Raw genomic sequence first — 25,788 nt, forward strand, 5'->3', positions numbered from 1 at the left:
ACATAACTAATAAAAAATAATAAAAATATATTCATATATATGTATGTATGTATTTTCAGCATTCTTCAAAAAATGTTTCTTAATTATTAATTAACCTTCCCTTTATCTACTTCCGTTTGTTGCAATCATGGAGAAACAACAAATAATTACTTATGACACTTTGCCCCCTACAGCTGACAATTGCTTTGTTTTTTTTCATATTATTATGTGAAGCAGCTGACAATTGTTTTTTGCTCTATTATGTTAGACATAAATACAAGCTCTGTTCCTTTACGTGCAAGTAACTTCAAGTTTTACCACTTTTTACTTGAAAGCTTTCCTTTATTTCTGACACCATACAATTCATATGGGAGCAGTTTACAATTTTTACTACTTTTGCCGGTTTTACCATTTTCAAAAGTAAGGGAACAGACCAAATGTACATATACAATTTGGTTGGTGAATGTTAATCTGTTAGTAAATGAATGTTGTATGTACTATGCATGTGGAACTCAATGAATACAAAATTTACACATATGTACCTATTTAAATTCATATTTACATATAGGGGTCTATTGAAATATCGTACGATATTTAAGCTTATTTATTTAATGTTAACAAACCCAATAAAGTGGTACTTGAAAGCGTTCCTTTACTTCTGACACCATACAATTCAAATGGGAGCAGTTTACAATTTTTACTACTTTTGCCGGTTTTACCATTTTCAAAAGTAAGGGAACAGACCAAATATATACAATTTGGTTGGTGAATGTTAATCTGTTATTAAATGAATGTTGTATGTACTATGCATGCGGAACTCAATGAATACAAAATTTACACATACCTATTTAAATTCATATTTACATATAGGGGTCTATTTAAATATCGTACGATATTTAAGCTTATTTATTTAATGTTAACAAACCCATTAAAGTGGAATATTCCGGTTTCAATTTATCCACTTATTTTATTGTTAATAAAGGGACGCTTTTTTCTCTGCTGGTATTTTGGACATCTTTTGAGTAGGCAATGTTAAGCTTAGTTTAGACTACACACTTATACGATGTTTAAGTGCATTATCTCGTTTTATTTTATTGTATGAAAATGTAAAATTAAATCTACTGGATTTACTAAATCAAGCTTAGCCTAAACGTACTGTTATATTCGTTAGATGCATTGACTTGTTTTATACATACATAGTTACAAAACTTAGCCGCAATATCCATACTTATTTCCCACCTTTTATAATCGTTTCATAATAGTTTGTGTGCACTTGAAATGTTTGTGTGTTGCAAAGAAGAAGAAACCGCAAATGTTATTTGTAAAATGTTTGTATGAAAACGTGACAAAGTTTTATATTACTTGCACGTCCCACACGACACACACGTCAATTATGCACATTCTCTGAGTAGCGAATAGCTTCAGATTGAAGTGAACAAAAAATTACTAATTTACAAAATAAGACAATATTAATGGATTTTTTTAAAACAAATTATTGTTAATTATTTGCCTGAAAACGACCATCAGAAAATCGTGATGATTCAAATAATTTTTAAAAAATATTATGTATGTTTTATTATGTACGACAAGGAAATTATCTTAGATAAAAATATTGGATAAGTAACATTTCTTAATATGTTTTCGGAAGTATATATGACACATATTATATATACATACATATCTCCCCTATTCAACAAAAGGGTAGTAACTCAAAATTTTGACATCTTCATTTTTTATTAAAAAACAGTATATAATGATCAACTCCTCCCACTGTAAAAATCTACCATTATTTTGTTTACCCTTTCGTTAAAAAACTCGGTTATGGCACTCTTAATATCTTCAGAGTTACTAGTAACGTATCAACAGTTTATTGTATCTACTGAAAAATAAGAAATTTTGAGTTACTACCCTTTTGTTAAAAAGGTACGATATGTATGATTTCATGGCTTTACTAAATTTTAAAATCGATTTTACTGTAATATTGCAGTGATGATAGACTTCCCTTAAAATCGGCTTGTTATACCCTCGCATTTAGAGTTACTAGGATACACATATTTACTTTGATACGATCGAAATGTGCTTCATTTAAGGGGTGAACCCCACTTGTAAAGCCCAAAAAAGAAAAATTTTCATGATTTTTTCCAAGAAAACTACCAAACTTTTTTGATAGATTTCTTTTTCATCTGAAAGAACAAATCTTAATTTTTGTTTGTTGAAAAATATTATGTGGTTTTGCGGAATCAAGTCCTTCATCGATCGATTTTTAAAAAAATATTAGATTTTGCTGAAATTGTGGACCAAAAAAGTAAAAATTTAAAATTTTGGCTTAAAAAACGGGCAAAGACATTTTTAAAAAATAAAATCGATCCATGAAGGATTAGATTTTGATGTCCTTGATAAGCCCACAAAATTGTATGGTAATTGGTTCATTAGCTATTGTTGGCACCGATTTCAAAATGTGATTTCGAGAAAAACATATTTTTATTTTCTACATATGTTGCATACAAAACACAATAAATTTTTCCCTTCCAAAGCTCATATCTCAGACAATATTGTTCCGATCGGCATGAAAATTTTATCACGTATTCTATGCTACTTCTACTTAAAAAAACATGATTTTCTGAAATATCTTAAAATATGTGATGATTTTTGACCCCAAGTATGTTTGGACGTTTCGCTCGGTCCGGGTATAAGTAGTTCAGCTCGGCCGAACTTAATGCCATTTTTACACGTCCTTTAAACAATCAGTACAAGTGATTAAATGTGATCTTGAGCCAAACTGGCAAAAACTACTAAGTATCTGAAAATATAACATCGAAAATATTAATAATAATGTGTAAATTAACGAAACAAAATATTTTCTTTCCTTCATTGCAGGGTCTAGCTTTTAGCCTTGAAGAACGTCAACTACTCGGTATCCAAGGCCTGTTGCCGGCACGTGTAAAAACTGAAGAAGAACAAGTGGAACACTGTCTGCTGTTGCTCGATAGATTGGAAAATGATTTGGACAAATATATGTACTTGAATACCCTGGCCGAGCGTAATGAACGCTTATTCTATAAAGTATTATCATCGGATGTGGCCAAAATGATGCCATTAGTGTACACTCCAACAGTAGGTTTGGCATGCCAGAAATTCAGTTTTATCTTTCAATATCCAAAGGGCATGTACATCAATATCAATGACAAGGGACATGTGTATGAAGTGTTGAGGGTAAGTAAGATATTGTGTAAAAGTCAATCCTCGGAAATATGGAAATTATTATAATTATTTCGATATATTACAGAACTGGCCAGAGACTGATGTGCGTGCAATTGTTGTCACCGATGGTGAACGTATTTTGGGTCTAGGCGATTTAGGCGCCAACGGCATGGGTATTCCTGTAGGCAAACTCTCATTGTACACCGCATTGGCTGGCATTAAGCCCAGTCAATGTCTACCCATTACCTTGGATGTTGGTACCAACACCGAAAGTATTCTCAATGATCCTCTGTACATTGGTTTACGTCAGAAACGTGTCACCGGCCAAGAGTATGACGAATTCATTGAAGAATTTATGAATGCCGCAGTTCGTCGCTTCGGCCAGAATTGTCTCATTCAATTCGAAGATTTTGCCAATGCAAATGCTTTCCGTCTCCTGAAGAAATATCGTGATAACTTCTGTACCTTTAACGATGACATTCAGGGCACAGCTTCTGTGGCCGTAGCAGGTCTGCTGGCTTCACTGAAAATCAAGAACACTCAATTGAAAGAGAACAAAATACTTTTCTTTGGAGCTGGGGAAGCTGCATTGGGTATTGCCAATTTGTGTCTAATGGCTCTAATGAAAGAAGGTCTCAGTGAATCCGAAGCAAAAGAACGTATTTGGATGGTTGACAGCAAGGGTTTGATTGTAAAGAATCGTCCCGCCGGTGGTCTAACGGAACATAAATTACATTTTGCCCAAGATCATGAACCCATCAACTCATTAGCAGAAGCCGTAGAGACGCTACAGCCATCCGTACTCATTGGTGCCGCCGCAATTGGTGGAGCCTTCACAAAGGAAATACTTGAGAAAATGGCAGAATACAATGATATACCAATTATTTTCGCTTTGTCGAATCCCACCAGCAAGGCGGAGTGCACCGCTGAAGAAGCCTACAAATATACAAATGGCAAATGTATCTTTGCTTCGGGTTCACCCTTCGATCCAGTCGAATACAATGGCAAGACATTCTATCCCGGTCAGGGTAATAATTCGTATATATTCCCTGGTGTTGCATTGGGTGTTCTCTGTGCCGGTATGTTGACCATACCGGAAGAAGTGTTCCTGATGTCGGCTGAACGCCTAGCAGATCTGTGCGAACCAGAAGATTTGGAACGAGGAAGTTTGTATCCACCATTAAAGAAAATCACCGAATGTTCGGTGGAAATTGCAGCCTATATTATGGAATATGCCTACAAGAATGGTATGTTAATGTGTATTATTCATATGAATGTTTTTTATTTAATTTAGAAATATTTTAATAGTCGAAAAATTAAGAACTTATTGTGATAAAGTGCAAATATTTCACTTTTCTATCAGCTTTGGGTAGTCATCATTCATAGCCCACCTTCCAAAGTAAAGGTCTCTGGGGTTTAAATTGTGAAATAGCGCAAATTGGTTATAAGTTCCTGGTAATTGCCTTACATAATTGATAGTCTACTTTAGTACTATTTTTATTACACTGTGTGTAATTTTTGAGTCATGTTTTATTAACCATGTTCTGACACTGCAGCGTGCTAGAAGTCCAAAAAATAAAAAAGACACATGTCTCGCCATTTTTCCCTATCCCATCAACCTTTGCGGTTATAGGCCTCCAAAGGTTTGAGGCTTTGATGTCAAAAGGGTCATTTTGTCAGGACTATATCTTTCAAACCAATAGGAAATTTGATTGAATCCCAGAGTCAAAGTCATAACTCTTATCTTAAAGAAAAAACATTGTGAATCCATTAAAATTCATCTTCTAGATCAGAATCGTCAAGATGTAATTTCTTTTTACATTTTTTCTCGGGTTTTAATCTTCAGATATCAAACCGATCAAATTTGAAGCAGACAACCAACTACAAAAATTTACCTTAGATCTAAATAAACATCTTTTTAGAACATACACATTCTGTAGAAACTGTTCTTATAGGTCAAAATACAAAGAAAATGGGATTTTCATCTAGTTTGCTCTGGTTCTGCTCCAGAAATACTACACCGTTCAATAATGTAGCAAAGATGTTAGTAAACAACTTTTTTGAACGTACGAACTGTCAGTGAAAGTTTAATAAAGTTCAAAATAGCAAAACACATTAGAAAATATTCGATTTTTATACTTTTTCTCCGATTCTAATCCATAGATACCAAACCGTCCAACATTTAAGAATACATTCAACTACAAAAATGTACATAAGATTTCAATAAACAACTTTCGTGTTGCATAGTGTTATCCGTGATGGATGACGACGAATGCATTTTCTCATATACTTTTAATTAAATGGACGCTTTTGTAACTACTTTTTTAATTAATACAATTAAGCATTTAATGTGAAGCTTATGAAATTATCACAGTTAATCGATGGAATATAAACAAAACTTTCGGTTTCTTCGTTCCCCGATAGAAAAATGTTTCAGGTCAATCGATTAGCGGATAATTGAGGTTTTACCACCTGAATTTTTCAAATATTAACATATTTATGTTAGTTAAGTTTTCAATGAACGTTGTACATTGAAATAATGGAATGGCTTTTTGAGGTTAGAAAATTGCTGGGATACATTAAAAACTTTTCTGCAAATTATTAATGCGTTCATTTATCTAATATTATTTTTTTCCATTTTAGGTTTGGCTACTGTCCGTCCCGAGCCCGATGATAAGCGTGAATTCATTAAATCGCAAATGTATGACTTGCACTATTCATCGGCTATACCAGAGGTCTATTCATGGAATCAGAAATTATAAATTTACCTGCATGAATCGGAATGTACAAATGGAAACAAAACCGTTTATAGTTATTAATAATTGTATCCTACATTAACACATACATAAATTAACCGAATTGTTGCCCTGTACATTAGAGCTAAATACTACATAAACATACCAAGCTGGCAGTGAAAGATAGCAGCATCTCTCCAACAATTCATTGATTTAAATCATTTCAATTAAAACTAAAAACACACTCATCATTTCGTTACCACTTACTATATTAATTCTTCTTCTTAATCTTAGTATTGTTTTTTACCATTCCATTGATATTTTTAAATGTTATTTTATTGGATAATTATTGTTTGTTGTATTTGTAAATTATTTTCGCATAAAATTCGCAATATAATTTTCATATAAACATACAAAAACTGATACGTTTTAGTCTACAACGAAACATCTCATATGTAGATCAATTAACTTATGGCTGTCGTATAACCAATTTCTGTTACAGTCATTAAAGATGCAAGCTTACATTCTCATATGTGGCTTTATTGTCATTCACAATTTCTTCATAATTTTAACATTTTGTTGTTTTATTTCCAATTATTTAAAGTTTTGTTAAAAGCAAACGAGGGAATTTGTTGATATTATATAATTTATTAGAATGAAAGAAATAAATGATACATTACAAATATACATACGTGTAAAAATGTAGTTTTATTGTTTAATACAAAAAGACAAACTATTTTTGCAGTTGTTGCATGGTACAATAATACAGGTAAAAGCAAGTCCCAGCTGATTAGATTCACCCGTAATACTAGTGTCAAAAACAATATGAAGCTTAATACATGTTGTCCTTTTCCATGGTACAATCATTACAAGGTAGGACACAGCAAACATCTCAATCAAATCAAATTGGATACATACAAAAATTAATATAGAAGATGTACAATTTTGAAAACAGAAATAACTTCAACATTGTCGACGGGCGCTTTCATTAAACAATTGGGCCAGATGAGTTGAATATGCTGTGGATATGTGTTGTGATTACAGCTTACCGATGTCCAACTTCCGTGTTGTGTATGTTCCTACTTTATTTGCAACGTTTAATCGGATACGTAGTACCTACCTTTGATGCAACAATATGGTGATCCGCGTCCATGTTAGCTCCTCGGAACGATGAATGTCGAGATGCTCAAATATGGTCTATCAACCTGATTCCTTTGTCAGAAGTTTCACAGTGGAGACTGAATTTTCGGACTGTTGGGCCAAAGTTGTTCTCCTTTCCAATTTCGGCATAAAAATCGCATAGAATAAATGACCGTCAAGTTTTCTGAGCTAAAATCTGCAGGTACCGTTATATGGGGGCTTTACCATAACGTGGACTTTATAAACAATTTTTGATAGAAATGTTTTTTAACCTCTGCAAATACAAAATCCTAAATTACAAGGGTAAATTGGGCTAATACATTCAAAATTCTTAAAAGCGAAATTAGCGTTAAATGGGGATATACCAAAACGTGGACATACATAAATAAAATATTTCAATTTAAATATTTGACAATATTTCAAATAAACAAAACCTGTTGAATTTGTTATTATTAATTTGAAGTTATAAGCAAACCGACATCAGAGTTGTTTTTTTATAATTTCATGAACCGCCCAACCTTCTAATAATTGAACCATGGTTCTTTTCGTTAATTGTCAATTAATATTTATATTTTTTACTTTCTGATAAACAAACATAAAACACACATTTTTAAAGTTATAGACTTCGCGGCTAATACTTGCATGCGAACTTCGAATAAATAGATCAGCAGAATGCAACTTTCGAATGTTGTAAGAGAACAAAAGGCCGTTTAAAATGGTGTGTCAGGAATTTGCGGATACAGGTCAGTGCTATATTTATTCATGGTAAAAATGGCACGTAAAAATATCTCATTGCAGATAAGGATCTGATGGAATAGATTATGAATGGAATCTCAATATATTGGATGCACTGTGAATTATACGGAATAAGATAATTGCAGAGTATGGTTAACCTTCTATTATGGAACCTCAGCCGTGTTATTTTGGCTAACTATGGCGAAGCAAATTTGTTCAAAATATCCCTAGCATGCCCCTTTTGCTAAGGAAGAGGTATCGGAACAGCAGTTTCGTCTCAGGTGTTGCTGTGGTTGGCATCACGAAAGCAATCCTATGTGGTTGTTGTTTTTAGCTACACAAAACGTCAAGCAATGGATTAAACAGAACATAAACCCACGTTCAGATTTCGTAAATCTAAACTTACTATAAGCACGTTTAGACTCTCCTTCCGTTACCACTTTTTTATCCTTACACCTGTAGGATGAAAATAGTGAACAAGGTTTGGGTATAATGTCCAAACACACTGATTTTATTTAAAACATATGTACATACATAGAACAAAATATATTTTATATATCGGATTGAGATGTTTGCTTATCCTGGCAATAACATCGGCTGCATTTCCTATTACAGCAAATATGTTGTTTTCTGCCATACTGCCTCACCATCGGCTTTCTTGATTTGTTTCTAGCGCTTTTTATTCATTAATGTTGAAAAATTTCATATGTATGTTCCCACAACATCCTCGAAGAGACAAGGGAGACTTCTCTCATATCAATGAGTGCACCCCGATTCAAATTTAGCTCAATGATATGGGACCTACTGCTTATCGCCGAGTCAGAACGGCGTGTCTTACGACACCACTTGTAGAGAAGTTTTTCAAGGCTGAAATACTCGGGAAATGTCGCCAGCATTACTGAGGGGGAATTTTGCCACCGTTGTAAATTTGATGTTGCTTGACCTGGGATTCGAACCGCAGACCTTCTGAGTGCAAGGCGGACGTGCTAACAACCCCAAATTTCATTATGAGTCGTGGATTTTATCTTTTCTTCGCATATAATATATTTGGATTTGGTTAATTGAAAATTGTGATTCAATGAGCCCATCTGAAATTAACCATGAATTATTAATAATTCTGGATATTTAGATGCAGTGATACTTACCACTGTCAACATTTTTAAAGAAAAGTACCACGTGGAATTATTATTGATGTTAGTTTAATTAGTTTTTAATTCATTTATTGAATTTACATATATTTGTATTTCATTAAACCAATATTTATGAGACTTCAAAGCATATTGATATTTTATATTTTTGTTTACAATTTTCAAAAATGAAGTTGACACTAGTATTACGTACAACAACAAATTTCTATGTGGTTGTTGTATCGATTGTTGTACAACAACACTTGCTTTTACCTGTAATAATTGTACCATGCAGTTGTTGTTTAACAGGTCGGCTGGAATCAAAAGTACTCTCCATGAGAAAAAAAAACCAAAATACAGAAGATTACCAAAAAAAAGAATTAAGTTCGACCGGGCCGATTATAGCTGATTCTGTCTCATAATGTTGTTGAAAACGTCAAAATACCTTAAATCTGGCGGTATCGTTGAATGGGGACTATTCTAAAACGTGGACCTATGTCCACAATTTTTGATGCAGATGTTTTTGAAAATGAGGAACCCTAAATGCCAAATTATCGCTAATTCGGCCTGAAAATGTAGCCAAAAACGCCAAAATACCTGCAATCGGGTGGTACCGTTATATGGTGGTACGTCAAAATTCATGAAATCGGGTGTTATGTGCGAACTTTGCCAAAACGTGAACCGGTGTAGCCCATCTTCGAGCTTGACCTACCTACGAATACTAAAAAAGTTGTGAAACTCGAATCGAATTTTGATAAAATACCCAAAATCGGCCAAATATGCATATTGGAGATACATAAAATCGGATCCGATTTTCAAAAATTTTTGTAGGATTCGGCTTCTGGTCACAACAATGAATTGGTTAAGTTTTTTCATCAATTTTCGTGAGAATGCACCTTTGTCCCTATAAAATTATTATGGAAACGAAGATCGCTCGGTTGGCACGGATTAACGTTAACCTGTCGCCATAATAGTTCATATATATAAGGATTTGTTTGGATCAAATGGAACAAATTTAGGGTGTAGGAGTTGCAATTTTTTTTTGTCGCCCTAATGTATATGGATTTCTGATTGAAATTGGAAACTTTTTCAAAAAGAGATTTTTGATTTCCTTTATTTTTGCTGTGGTGATGCGGTTCACCAGCAAAGCATTTCAGAATATTTTCAGATTTTTTTCTAACCGTGTCGAATTCTTTAAAACTATAGGCAAAGAAATACTCATAACTTACTCATACTTGGGCTTGGATGCAACTTTCGCGATTTAATATTTAAAATAAATTTTTATCAATGATTGTACTCTTCGATTTTCTTGTAATTTTTCTCAAATAATAAATAAACCAACAAAACAAATATTAAAAACTGTAATATTTTATTTACTTATTTTTTTTTTTGTTGAAAAATAACAAATAAAGGAAAAACAATATTGAGAAATTTGAAAAAAAAAAATAGAAACGAGTAAGAACGGCGTTAAGTTCGGCCTGTATTGAAGTAAATATGAACAATTATGGTCTGTTCCTTTACTTCTGAAAATGGTAAAACCGGCAAAAGTAGTAAAAGTTGAAAACTGCTCCCATATGAATTGTATTGTGTCTGAAGTAAAGGAACGCTTTTCGAGTAAAAAGTTGTAAAACTTGAAGATTCTTGAACGTAAAGGAACAGGGCTTTAGTAAACGCCAAAGTCTTCTCTACGTTAAGTATAATTCCTTGGAGGAGAATTATACTGCCATTTATAATGCTTCAGTGTTGTTGTGTGGGGTACTACCATTATATAAATCAAATAAAAAATGTTTCAAACCTGTGTTTTACCTAGTGAATCTACATTAATTTCATAGATTTGCTATTAGAACTACAAAGAATTGTTTATTAGAACTAGATAGGTTTGTTTCTAGAATTTTCAAAATTTTCTTTTGAATGCTGGAGAAATTCATTCTACCAATACTAGGGGAACAGAAGCTGCAACAATATATCAAACTACAAAAAAAAAACTAAAACAATTTGCCTATATGCCAAGCTCAAGCTTAAATTAATAAACCAATTTACCTTTGGAAGACCGCATTAATTAACTAAAAAACATTTTTGTTGGTATTTTATACATAAAGGTGTGGACTACTCACTCGGTCATGGTTTGACCTTCACAAAGGCCGTTGAAGTATTGGGAACGCAGCAATTATCTCAAGGACATGCTTTACTCGCACGGCTATGTGACTAAACGCCGGATTGTTGAAATGATTGCTTTAGCAGCAAATTGATTAATACACATATATGTAGTGTGTGTGTATGTTTCTTTGACGATTTCGTTGTTGGCTCCCTCAAGATGGTTTGATGATAATATTCATGTTAACAAAATTTGTTGTTGTTCCAATATATGAAAATGCGTAACATACCAACTGCTTCAAAACAAACTGCCATAAAAACAATGGCCAGTGAAAATGTTGTCTGTCGCATCGCTAAAAAGAACTTCGAATACAATTTTCAAAGACATAAAATTGTAAAGACTAAACAAAATGCATTTTGAAAAAAATAGTTTATGAAAAATGCTGGGATGATGCTATATAACAGTTGTATTTAAAAACAAAGCGTTAAGTTCGGACGGGCCGAACATTTATACCCTCCACCACGAACTGTAGTGCAGTAAATAGGAAAGAACAATCAGTTTCCTTACGTTTATGAAATAACTAAGCTCTTCTCTATTTTAAGGCTTATTCCTTGGAAGAGCAGAATATCTTAACTTATGATAATAAATTTATCTTAATAAATGTCTGTGTTGAGGTTTTCTACCCAGTGAGATATCAAAATACCAATTTACATCCACTTGAGAAGGCGATGCAGCAAGACCCTTTGAAAATCTCACATGGAGTGTCATCGTCGTTCTTTCCAAAATATCGACCAATATTTATAGTTTTTCGAATTGAGCTTTTGTATCATCAAATTAAATAAAACCTATTCCAAATCGAATGAAATCTTTACATTTATTGAAAGAAATATAAAAATAATTTTAGTTCTTAACGTTTTTTTATTTTAATTTTGAATAAAATATGATGGGAAAACCCGAGTAGATTATGAAAGTAGAACTAAAAATATGAGACACGTGTATCGGCGTTTTTAAAGTTTACGTCGAAAAGTAACCAAAGTAGGCGCCCCGCCTACTTGCCCCACGTTCCGCCTATTTCTAGTTTTTTTTTTCGAAATATTCGAATCCTTGCATTTTAGGTATACAGTGTCCTTGGCAACTTTACTGAGGAGGATTTGGGAAATATTTTTGTAAAAAAATTTAACCCCTATGCGGTTCATCAAAGGGGTCTTTTTGGCCCTTTTTCCAAAAACTTTCAAAAACCCCTTTTAAATTGTGATCATATAAAATCGAAATATTCTACAAAATTGTTCGTCATAAATTTTTACTATATATATATATGTTTCAGAATACACCAAATCTACAAATCTTATCTAATCGCCAGGGATCTCTAAAAATGAAAAACACGTTTTAGGGTTAAAGTCGACGTCAAAGACAAAATATTCTTCGTCAAATTTCACTATGGGTCACCGAAGAAATGAAATGTCTATTTACATCATAAGTATATAATTGTCCCACAAACATCCGACACGGGACAAGGGAGACTTCTCTCATATCAATGAGTGCACCCCGATTCATATTAGCTCAATGATATGGGACCTACTATTTATCGCCGAGTCCGAACGGCATGCCTTACGACACCATGTATTGTAGAGAAGTTTTACATGGCTGAAATACACAGAAAATGTCGCCAACATTACTGACAACATTCTATACAAATTTTCAATGTGAGTTTCAGAATAAACCATAGCCGTAGACCTCTCACGTATTTTCACATACAATATAAGCAACCAGTGGTTTATCCTAACTACGTAATTTAAGTTAATAGTACTAAAAATATTTTACAAAGTTCGATCTGGGTTTTCTATATTTCTCAAATATATATTCACCACAAATGTTTCAAAGCTATTTACATGGCGCACAACACCTTCTGTATGCATTCATAACGAAAAACCATCAATAAGATATTTGTAGTGTCCAATCACAAGGACAATCTGGATAAAAATTTAAAATATGGCCCTATATCAAAGACAAGGGCTGCTAAAAATGTTATATGTTATGGTTAAAGATGTGTTTATTCAGAGACTCATAGTGAAATTTGATTTGGAACATTTTTAAACAAACTCCCCAAAAAGTTGAAGATTTTGTTAGATTTTGATCTAGCATGGAATTATGTAAAATTAACAGTCCAAAATTAAAACAAATAACTAGACTGCGGAATCCTATGCAAATGCATATATGGTTAGAATGGTCGTAGAGAAAATCTGATTAGACAGAACTTCGTTTTATCACAAAATAAAACGAATTAGGCCCAGAATTTTTTGCATATCGGGCATATTTTGACATATTTTTACATATTACATATAAAATGAGCATATGCAAAAACATATGTAACAATATATACAAGGATTTGTGGTCTAAATATCCCACCGAAATGGCTGAAATTTTGTATTAAGTATTCGTTGGGGTATGAAACTTTACACCTGAAATTTGTCCGCTCAAGTCCACGTTTTCATATAGCTCCCATTGAAAGGTACCTCCCGATTTCAACTGAAATGAAAGAAATTTGGTATTTAGTCTTCGTTGGGGGTATACAACTTTCCACCTGAAATTTTTCGGTATAGGTCCACGTCTTCATATAGCCCCCATAGAACGGTACCTTCCAATTTTCCGTATTTTCAAGGTTGTGGCCTCAATATCCCACTGAAATGACTGAAATTTAGTATTTAGTCTTCGTTGGGGGTATAAAACTTTCCACTTGAAATTTGTCGGTATAGGTCTACGTCTTCATATAGCCCCCATAGAACGGTAGCTCCCGATTTTTGGTATTTTGAAGGTTGTGGCATCAATATACCTCCGAAATGGCTGAAATTTGGTATTAAGTCTTCTTTGGGAGTATAAAACATTCCACCGGAAATTTCTCGGTATAGGTCCACGTTTTCGTATAGCCCTGACAGAACGGTACCTGCGGATTTCTTGTATTTTGAAGGTTGTGGCCTCAATATCCCTCCGAAATAGATGAAATTTGGTATTAAGTCTTCATTGGGGGTATACAACTTTCCACCTGAAATTTGTCAGTCAGGACCACTTCTGACCCCATAGAAAACGGTACCTCCCGATATCCAATATTTTGAAAGTTGTGGCCTCAATATCCCGCCGAAATGGCTGAAATTTGGTATTAAGTCTTCCTTGGTTTAGGTTCAGGCCTTCATATAGCCCCAATAGAACGATACCTCCCGATTTTCGGTATTTTAAAGGTTGTGCTTGTGGTTATACGTTTCTCCATTTTATTGACTTGTCTGAAGAAAATTTTAAACAGAAAAATTGTACACACAAACATTTTTGTACCTATTATTGAAATATTTGTTGCATAAGAAAATATGTAAAATGCATAAATTTTGCATATGCAATTTTTTATGCATTTTGCATAATTTTGCATATGTCATATGTTTTGATTGCAATTAAATCAGAAGCCAAAAATATTCCCAGTCCCAAAATTTGACATGAATCGGACCAAAAATAGTTGTTGCATAAAATTCCGCTGTCTACAAATAACTTCATTCTAAAATGTATAAACTTGTAATCTAATTTTCTTTAGAAAATAGTACACCTGGATATATGGTTTATTTTCAAACTCATAGTGGAATTTTGTGTAGAATTTTTCTTCTTTTGACACTTTTCACCTAGAACCAAGTTTCATATTACTTTCATGTATCAACTCGAAAAAAGGAAAAAAATTCATTAAAAAAGTGAGAATTATTTTCATGTTTTTTTTTCAGCAAAATTGATACTGATATTGTTATGATATACATAGAATGTTAATACGCATTTCAATACTTTGGTGACCTATAGTGAAATCTGACGAAGAATATCTATATACATAAATAAAAATCAAATGTCGTTCGTTGGTAGTGGCATCAGTTGAGAACGGCTGGACCGATTTGGATATTTTTTTCTGTGAAATGTTCGCCATAACCCGACTTGGCTTTTTTGACCACGTCCAATTTTTCAATTTTCAATTTTAAACTTTTCTACAAAAACTACTGAACCGATTTTCCTGAAACTACCAGGGAATGTACAGGGATGTCCCCGTTTAAAATATGCTACAAATTTAGTTAAATTCCAGAATTCCCCTATACCCTATTTATTTAAAAATGCTATATCTATGTATATAAATAAAAATCACGACATTTGCAAAATTTCATATTTACAAAAATTACGAATGTCGAGGATGGGTACCTTTCCCACGCCTTTCTTTGAAACGCTATATGTATAAGCCAAACTTATGATTTGAAGCCAAAATAAATATGTTATATCCAGAAAAATGATTACCACTCCCTCTTTTCAATACATATTTTTCCAAAACTACTGAACCTAATTTCATGAAATTTTTAAAAAATATTCAGGAATGTCCCGTGGTCTGAAATGCTATATATTTGTAGACAAATTTCGGGTGCCTATTGTTTTCTAATCGCTATATTTGCTAAACTTATGAGTGCTTGCAAATTGCGATGGTTGCGCCCCGATCAAGAATAACGATATATTTACAAATTTCCTTAAATGGTGAGGTTCAACGGTCCATCAGGCATGAATAACTAAAACATATAACCCTCAGTTTTTGTAAAAAATTTTATTCGCTTTAACGCAAATGTTGAGCGCTGATTTTTAAATAAGAAATTCTTAACGATATATGGAACGGGTATACGAAAAATTAGATGTGTATGTCTTCTGGGGCTGAGCTATGGAGGTCTAAATTAATTCGAATATTGATGGGCATATTCTAATTCTTCTAAAATCAAAATAGCAAATCTTTCACCCATAACAAATCCTTCACGTTTCTTGTCAAAGGGTGCCTTTTCGGGTGTTTCATTAAGTAAAAAAGAACGAAAATGTTGTATTAATATTATGTATTATTAGAAGATTGAACTTGAATTAGGAGGAAATTGACACATTTTTTAGTGAATATACGAGTACATATTACATATTAGGAATTTGTAAGATATCAAGCGAATATCTGATCAAATATCGATGATGGTATTTTTATGTATTGGATACAAGCCAAATTATCAGGTTTAGAGAATAGAAAATATTTTTCAAACTCTTCTACTATGAAAAATGTCAAGTTATATGAGGACTTATTTTTGCGTCTACTAATCATAATAAATATGAAAAATATTTGTATATCTATGGAAAAATGCGGGGTTCTTAACGTGGTGCTCTGGCGAAAAAAAGGAAAATTTGAACAGATTGTGGTAATTGGCTTTGTCCCTCATCTGACCGTCTCATCTCCTCTTATGGCATGCGGTATGTTTACAATAAAAATATGATGATAATGATGCTGTTGCTGGTGATGAGTATGATACTTGTTCTATATGGCAAACATCGTCAATAACTCACTCACATTCAAACCTGCGACAATGTCGTCCTGATGATTGCAACATGGTACCTCCTCTAATAGAGAACCTGTTAAGGTGAGGAAGACCTCCTTATGATACACGCGCTAAAGGATAGACATATAAAAATACTAAAGGGCTTCTAATGGACTTCTAGTTGAACCCAAATGGTACAATACTTATTAAAGGACTTCTATAGATAGATCTGCGTAATGGTCTTCGAAGATACAAGACCTCCTGAAGGTGTCCTATTGATAGTGAACCTCCTTTAAATCTTCTATATAAAGAAGATCTACCAACTATGCCAATGGACCATCTTCATGAGTAGACAACAGTTTTTACAACCAAAATGATTATTTTTAAATTACTTTGTGGGTCTATCTTGTATTGCCACTAAACTTGAGTTGCGTTGTCAGTTGTCTGCGCGACTGAGACGAAATGTTGTACCATTAATGTCAACTCAACTTGGTGGTCGATAAACATGTTATCGATCTGTGTTTTTTCAAAATTGTGACCTCTATTCGCTTTGGATAACTCTTTCGTGTATTCTGGACAATATTTTAATATTTTGGCTGAGTTTTCGAGCAAATTTGGAAAACAACCCAAGATTGGAATATAACCTGACGATCTTCGGATCGTCAAGTTTTATTTGCTGTCCCAAAAAATGATAAGTTCGGTGGAATTATTTTTTGATGATGAAAAAAATATACAGGACATTGCATCTATTAGAAGACAAGTCGAATCCATTGGAATTGCCATCTGCACTGTAAGCTGATGATCATGTGCAAAGATCTGTATAATCAGTAAATTATCTCAGGTTTAAGGCGTATTTTGGATTGCCAAAGGATGCCGTAGTTTACGTTGTGGAAACGTTAAAGGATGTCTTCAAAGAAAGTTACAGATCAACAGGAATACCCCCACTTTTAAAAGTGTGCGCAGCGTTGCGATTCTTGTAGGACGGAAGTTTCCAAAAGTCCCATGGCAATGATTTCAACAATTGCTTGGCTCAATCTACATTGTCGAGAGTATTGAAGAAAGTTGTCCACTTGATAGAGGACAAATTGTGCCAAAATTGGATCGTTTCGAAGTTGTTGACAGAGGAGGAAATAAGAACCATTTTTATTCAAAAATGAAATTCTTTGGTGTAGTTGGCTATATAGATGGAGGATGTTCGTCATTTGTACTTAAACTGAACCTACTGTATTTGTCACCAAATTCATTTGCAAAAGATTTGCTGCTGTCCGCTCCAAAGGCGATAAATTCACTTATTTTGATGGACCACCACCAGTGTCGTTGAAGTTTATTTTATTTTGAGGCATTTTTTTTATTAAATTCATTTTTATTTATCTACATTACTTAAATATTGCCCCAGCGCCATTGAGGCTTATTTTATATTAATATTTCATTTTGTTTTTAAAGAACGGTATTACTTTAATTACAACAAAAGATATTGACTTTGCTTTAAAGTGAATCCAGACTCTGCCACTCTTCAGGTGTTCGTGTTAGAGGTTCATGGCTGTTTAAACTGTCCGAAATGGACCGCTGTGGCTTTGGTTTCACCCAAACTCCCGAACTCCTCGGGCTAAGTTTGGATTTTCACTCAGTTTATCAATAAATATTTCGAACTGCTGCTTTGCCGTTATTTTCACCATATTGATACACAAAATTAATTAATGATGCAAAGAATCAATAATAGTTAACAAAATGTTTATTTTTCCTTCTATTTTACTTCTTGTTTCTTCGAAAATGTTCACTGCAACTGAAAATTGGTGGTTGCTGAAAAACAGCCGCTTCGTCAACTGAGATTCGCAACTTCAGTTGAGAGTTGCCATACGTGGATCAATTTTGACAACTGGCAACGCCACTCAACGATAATTGTTATCGACGATCGACCCCTTGATTTTATTTTTATATGCAGTTGTAACAACAATCGGTCACGTATCTTTTCTCGTATTTCAACGCCATAAAAAATAAAAAAATAAAGGTTATTTTTAACCCAAAAAATTCATGCTAAGAATGATGATTGTGTTTCTTTTGATATTTCATGGATCTTAGATACTGTAAGTCCCAATTTACATTAAGCAATTTTGCTTGCTGCAAATTTTCAGTTTGAACGTGGGAGAGGTGAGTAGGGTTTTGGGTTTTCCCGTTTTTTTGCATTCCCGGGAAACGGGAATCAAAAAATCGCCATTCCAGGGATTTCCGGGAAATTTTAAAATACGAGGGTGGATTAATATTTCCGTGATTTTTTATCTTTCCATAGTAATCTATATGAAATACAATATTTTCAAAGAGTTGCGGGCTCAAAAATGTATGACACGTTTTCGCTCTATCGATAAAAAACGAAAAAATATGGAAAAATTCACCATGTTGCTCGGATTTTGCCCACACTGACCATTTCCATTATTTAAAGCTAATGAAATCGCTCTATGGAAAGTGATTTGGCTCAAACAATTAAGTTATTGATCCGAAATTCCAATTTTATGGACCTCAAAAATCGTATGTTTTATTCTTATGCTTAATATTGCTTGAGTCAAGTAAGAAAGACTGAGATATACCCTCAGCCTCGGACCTAATGAAAAGAAGCAAGCACAATACTTCTGACGTTTATAGGGACTTTTTTGAGTTTTTGAGTCAATTTCTTAGGAAGTATTGATTTGACTCGAAAAAAATTTGTAGCGTTTTAACTAGGGCCGCATACAAAACAAACTTTTTACTGCCAAACTTTTAAAAGAGTGTGGGAGATTTTTCCCTTCGACGGTTATCTTACGTACTACCCAATGTAGTAAGTATCGGCAGGTTTTTTTCCGATTTTGTGCCTTTACCTCAGGAAGAGTGGACTTGCCCTCCCAACAAAAGTTGCGCCGTCGTAACCGAGAAATCAAGCAGAACTTTTTGGAAAGAATTGCAAAACGATTCGAGATGAGCTGTTAAACTGAACTTTTCCTAAATTTTGTGTTGGAGGTACCCGAAGGGCTGGACCGACATAGTCCATATTCCAACCAGATACATGACTAGATGAAATAATACTATATCCAAAGTTTGGACCAATCAGAAACATCCTGCGGGAGTTATCTTGCCAATTTTCCATTTTAGTTGTTGCAGTCAAGGTTTCTTGGAGCTTTTAAGACATTATCTCAGGAAGTATAGACTTGCCCCCGACAAAATTTGTACCGTTCTAAAGGGGGCCGTAAAGACAAATTGCTGAAAAAATTTCAAATCGATCCGAGAAGAGCTCTAAAACTTCACTTTTTCGAATTTTGTGTGGAACCGGTTCTATGCCTGGAACTTGTATTACCATATGCAAAATTATGACCGATTCTGTTATTCCCTTCGAGAGTTATCGTGCTCACCATTTTAGCGATAATTGTTGAACTTTTGTGGGGACGGTACCGGAAGTAGTGGGCCACCGATATGGTCCATCTTCGAACTTAAACTAAGTTTGAAAAAAATCTCGAATGCCAAATTGTTGACCCGGTGGCTTCGTTCGAAAGTTATCGTGTGCATCAGCCAGCAAGCCGGACCCTCTTTAGCCCAATGGCTGAGGGTATAAAAATGGGACTTTAAAATAGAAAATATTCTTTCGCACTTAAATAAAACAGAAAAAAATCCGTCATTATAGTCCCTGTTTTTGGTACGGCTCTTATAACGTTTTCCCTGAAAACACTCTTATAGCTCAAAGTTATTTCCAATTTTTTTCTAATTTATCGATTCTGTAAAATCTAATCGAATTCTGATTCTATGGTATAAAAGTGATGGGTATAGTTTATTCATTCATTCAATATTAGTTGTGATAAATGTAAAAAGATATTTCCCGATTTCCCGGGAAATATGGTTTTGTTTCTCGGGAAAATCCCGTAACCAAAAAACCGAGAATTCCCGGGAATTCCCGGTGCGGGATTTCCCTACCCAAAACCCTAGAAGTGAGGCATATGGTAACCCTTTGCCTCTCAGCACCCTCTCTCACCAACAAACTGACAATTGCCACAAGGAAAATTGCCTAATTTATAGCTCTGTTCCTTTACGTGCAAGAATCTTCAAGTTTTACAACTTTTTACTTGAAAAGCGTTCCTTTACTTCAGACACCATACAATTCATATGGAAGCAGATTACAACTTTTGCTATGTTTGCCGGTTTTACCACTTTCAAAAATAAAGGAACAGACCATTTATATGGACTAAAATTCAAAAATTTTCGGTCTATATTATTGCTCTGTTCCTGAACCTGCAAGAAGCTACTACTTTTTACTACGGTAACATTAGGTATGTTCCAGAACTGCAAGAACCTACTAATTTTTACTATTTTTTCCGATAACATAAAGGAAAAATTGTTATCGTAGTAAAAAATAGTAGATTCTTGCAGGTTCTGGAACAGAGCAATTTTTTCCTTCATGTTATGGGAAAAAAAGTAAAAATTAGTAGATTATTGCAGTTCTGGAACAGACCATATTTTATTATGTAGAAAATGTAACTACGACTACGCATACGATTATCCGATTATCTTAAATTAACACTAGGTTGCTTAATGCATCATACATAAACATTGATGTAAATGTAGTCCAGAGAAAAATCGGTCAATATATGGATTGATATATGGTCATGGGTGCCACCGTGGTGCAATCGTATGCATACCCGCCTTGCACACATAAGGTCGTGGGTTCGATTCCCCGGCCAGGCAACATCAAAACACTTTTCAACGGTGGCAAAATACCCCTCAGTAATGTTGGCGACATTTCCTGAGTATTTCAGCCATGTAAAACTTCTCTACAAAAGTGGTGTCTTAGACACGCCGTTCGGACTCGGCGATAAACTGTAGGTCCCATATCATTGAGCTAATATGAATCGGGGTGCACTCATTGATATGAGAGAAGTCTCCCTTGTCCCTATGGGATGTTGTGGAACAATTATATATTGTTACGGAATTAGATTTAACTAATCTCCGTGTAGACGTTGTTTTATTCCCCGATACGATTTGTACCAAATAAAACAGGGTTCGTTTTAGATTACGTTTCTACAATGCTTTATTTACTTTATTACACTTATTCAGAACCGACTTTAACTACTAAGCACACAGCAAGTCTCTAGTTAGCACGCAGCTACTCTTTTACCCGATCTGTTCAGTTCAACGCTTAAAACACAACTACTCCGTCATTGCCATTTCCCCGGTATTTATACCCCAAAGTCTCCCTGTTCTAGAGTCCTCCAGAACACATATGGCAACATCTCGAATCTGTGCAGCGAACACACAGACGCACATTCGCACTAAGCGAACAACCATACTCACATACATACATGGGGGAATACAATTGGACGGCAAGCACAGTAATGACGTAACAACAACAAACAAGTGCAAAGAAGTAACAAACTAAACAATAATTACATGATTATGGCAAAACAAAATAAAAGCACATTAATGAAAGGTAAAGTAACATCTAGAATAATGAAGATAATTCTACATGATAGTTGTTGTTGCTTAAATTAAGTAACTGCGTAATAAAACTTTACGTTACAATTCAAATTTTTAAATTAACGGAAATTAAACTAAATTAACTTAAACCTATCAGTTACATTCGTAACATTGCCTCCCGCTTAAGCCTGTTCGTCCCGAATAGGCACAGTTCCCTCTCGGTGGTATGGGCATTGGTAACACTGCCTCCCGCTTAAGCCTGTTCCTCTGGACTAGACACATTTCTCTTTCCGTAGTGGTAGCAACTGATTTAGATGTACCCTCTACGCCATTAGCTTTGGACTTTCGCTCTTTTCTCTCCAGGTATCGTGACGTTATATCTTCTTTCTCGGTCACCCTCCTAAGTACCACCTGGTCTTCATCGAACTTGTCTTTCCTTGTTGTACGGCCGCTTTTCGATGGACCTTTCCTCGCCGTACTTCCTCGCTTTCTCGTCCTCGTTGCTGGATTTTTCCGCTTTCCTACGGGCCAATTGTCGGCGGCTTCCACCTTCAGCGTACGGACATCGACAGCGATCTCGCCGGATTCTGCCTTTGGGCGATGTTTGCTTTTCTCGTTGTAGCCCACACTTATCGGTATTTCCACTTTGGACCAAGTCATCACACGGTGCTTTATGTCCAGGTTGATATCGAAGGCAATCATGAAGTCTACACCAAGTATAACTTCGTCCACAATATCGGCCACTATAAAATCGAAATTTACCGATTTCCTACCCATACTCAGCCTTTGGTAGGCCTTTCCATGCACCGTTGTAGTCTCGCCTGTGGCCGTCCTCAATTTGACTCCATTTAACGGCAATACCTTCCCTTTTACCAAATCCGGTCTAATAATGGACTTTGTTGCACCGGTGTCCAATGTCAAGGTACGCAATACACCATTGACGAAGCCTTTAACCGTCAAGTTGTGATTCTTCTGCTGGACTATGGCTATAGAAATTGTGGGACCATCGTTTTCATCCTCTGCCAGCGGCGCCTCGTGATTAGCAGAACTTGCTGTATCTGATTCACCTGATGTCTCTCTTTGCAGATTCTTGGCCACCGGTTGGTCGTTGCTTTTTGAAGGCGGTGAGGTGGATCTGGGCCTTGCTTGTCTCACTCTGCATTCTCGGGCCAAGTGTCCAGTTTTCCGACAGTTATAGCACGTCTTTTTCGTTCTGCCAGCACCTCGTTTCACACGCATTAGTGCATCTTTCAGCAGGTCGACAACGGTCTGGGAATTGTTGTCCTGGATTTCCAGCCTCCGCACGTTGTAAGCTTTAGGTTTCACCATCATCCTCGCGGTTTCTTGGGCCAGGGCAAATGACACGGTTTCTGCAAATGTTCCTATCGGTGCCGCATACGTCGCAAATTTTACCTCTGGATCAAGAATACCACTAGCAAATGTCTCAATCTTTATGCGGTCCACCAATGGATGTGTCTCTCCTGGATATGCCAACTGCGCCAACCGCTCTATATCAGCCGCAAAGTCTTGTAAGGTCTCATTTGGCTTCTGGACTCTTCCCCTAAGTTCCATTCGGTAGATCTCTTGCTTGTGTTCACTACCGTACTTACGTTCGAGAGCAGCCATTATATCTCCATAGTTGTTCCTAGAAGCGGCGGGAATACTCTGTAATACGTCAGCAGCATCACCCTTCAATGCCATAAGGAGTGATACCGCCTTTTCATTGTCGTTCCAAGAATCTCTAGCAGCCACTGTCTCGAACTGTAATTTGAACACATTGAAAGATGTAGAGCCGTCGAACACTGGAGGCTTGATTTTTAACGTGTTATGAATAGCTCTCACTGGGCCACCTTTGAATTCCGGTTCCGACATTTTCTTCTCCAGGTTCACAAATTTCTCGTCATGGGCCAGAAATTTCTCGTCAACAGACAGAATCTTTTTATCCAACTCTTTAATTTGCACCTCCACGTTTTCTACTCTCTTTTCAATCACTATCGTGATGTTCTCGAGTTTCTCTTTAATTTTTCTAGAATTCTCTTCCAACTCCTCTTTTAAGTTTCTTGAATTTTCTTCAAACATCCTAGAATTCTCTGCCATTAAGTTTTCGGTGATTTTTCTAGAGTTCTCTTCTAACTTTTCCTCTAATTTTCTGGAATTTTCTTCAACCATTCTACAATTTTCTGCTTTCATTTCCATCATAAGTCTAGAAGTTTCTTCATTCTTTCTAGACATCTCTTCTAACATTTTACTGGAATTTTCTTCAATCATTCTACAATTTTCTGCTTTCATTTCCATCATAAGTCTAGAAGTTTCTTCGCTCTTCCTGGAATTTTCTTCCATTTTCTTATTTATTTCCATGGAGCTTCCTTCTATTTTCCTAATTTCCACCATCATCATAGCCAGCATTGATTTCAAATCGTCTCCACTGGCAGCTACGGACGAAACTTCCTCAACGCAGGATTCGCCCTTTGGCGATAACTCGACTTCCTCCTTACTGTCGAACTCATATTCATCGATGTTCATTCCACAGCGCTCGAACTCTTCCAACAAGCGTTTTTGTAGTTCGGCCTTGTTGCCAGTAGAACACAACTCCAACTTACTTAGCTCCTTCTTCAAGTCTTCCACTCGTAGATCCTTAAACTTCATTGCAGGATGATCGTAATCCCACTTCTGACACCAATTGTTACGGAATTAGATTTAACTAATCTCCGTGTAGACGTTGTTTTATTCCCCGATACGATTTGTACCAAATAAAACAGGGTTCGTTTTAGATTACGTTTCTACAATGCTTTATTTACTTTATTACACTTATTCAGAACCGACTTTAACTACTAAGCACACAGCAAGTCTCTAGTTAGCACGCAGCTACTCTTTTACCCGATCTGTTCAGTTCAACGCTTAAAACACAACTACTCCGTCATTGCCATTTCCCCGGTATTTATACCCCAAAGTCTCCCTGTTCTAGAGTCCTCCAGAACACATATGGCAACATCTCGAATCTGTGCAGCGAACACACAGACGCACATTCGCACTAAGCGAACAACCATACTCACATACATACATGGGGGAATACAATTGGACGGCAAGCACAGTAATGACGTAACAACAACAAACAAGTGCAAAGAAGTAACAAACTAAACAATAATTACATGATTATGGCAAAACAAAATAAAAGCACATTAATGAAAGGTAAAGTAACATCTAGAATAATGAAGATAATTCTACATGATAGTTGTTGTTGCTTAAATTAAGTAACTGCGTAATAAAACTTTACGTTACAATTCAAATTTTTAAATTAACGGAAATTAAACTAAATTAACTTACCCCCAGTTTTTGTAACTTATTTTTGTTCGTTCGTCTATATTCGTAATAATTTAGGCATTCATAGCTCAGCCCCCAGATTACATACACATCTAATTTTTTCGTATACCCGTTCCATATGTCGTTAAGGATTCCTCATTTAAAAATCAGCGCTCTACATTTGCGCTAAAGCGAGTAAATCGATCCACAAAATTTGACAATTCGTGTGAGAAGAATAAAAATGTTTACAAAAACTGGGGGTTAAACCTATCAGTTACATTCGTAACAATATATATATATATATATATGGTCAGACAAATGACAAATATTTTGGAAAAACATATTGGGGGTTATCATGAATGAAATTTCCCCGTGAGTTTCGTCTTTCCGCCGTTGCAACTTAAGGGAGAAAGTTAAACAATTCACGGGGAATTGCCGTTCATGATAACCCCCATTCTCTTAAGTTGTGCATATAACAAAAAACGACATAAATATGTTCATAACATGCAAGATTGCAGTGCGGTTGGGCACCAACTTCGCAGTTGCTAAAATCCCTTTATCTTTGGAGATATTCATGGGGAAATAGGAATGGTATTATATAGAAATAAGAATACTAAATGTCTTTTTGAGTTTGACACTTGTATTACAGGAGAATCAAAACACCTAGCACTTAATTCTACCTGTAAATTATTGTACCATGG

The 25,788-nt window shown here is 35.1% G+C and overlaps 1 protein-coding gene across 3 annotated transcripts in view; it reads left to right on the top strand.

The window, feature by feature from the left end:
- LOC141388405 (NADP-dependent malic enzyme-like) overlaps window positions 1-6,616 on the top strand; it is a 43,775-nt gene extending 37,159 nt beyond the window's left edge. For all 3 annotated transcript variants that reach the window (XM_073958326.1, XM_073958333.1, XM_073958318.1), the window contains 3 exons: window positions 2,857-3,192; window positions 3,266-4,427; window positions 5,824-6,616. In XM_073958326.1, the coding sequence (XP_073814427.1) occupies window positions 2,857-3,192; window positions 3,266-4,427; window positions 5,824-5,942 (1,617 nt within the window). In that variant the 3' untranslated portion in view covers window positions 5,943-6,616. The remainder of the gene's footprint in view (window positions 1-2,856; window positions 3,193-3,265; window positions 4,428-5,823) is intronic.
- Window positions 6,617-25,788: the final 19,172 nt, after the last annotated feature.

The sequence above is a fragment of the Musca autumnalis genome, unplaced genomic scaffold, assembly GCF_047663935.1.
Source record: "Musca autumnalis isolate F117 unplaced genomic scaffold, ASM4766393v1 scaffold_1, whole genome shotgun sequence".
Taxonomy (NCBI): Eukaryota; Metazoa; Arthropoda; class Insecta; order Diptera; family Muscidae; genus Musca; species Musca autumnalis.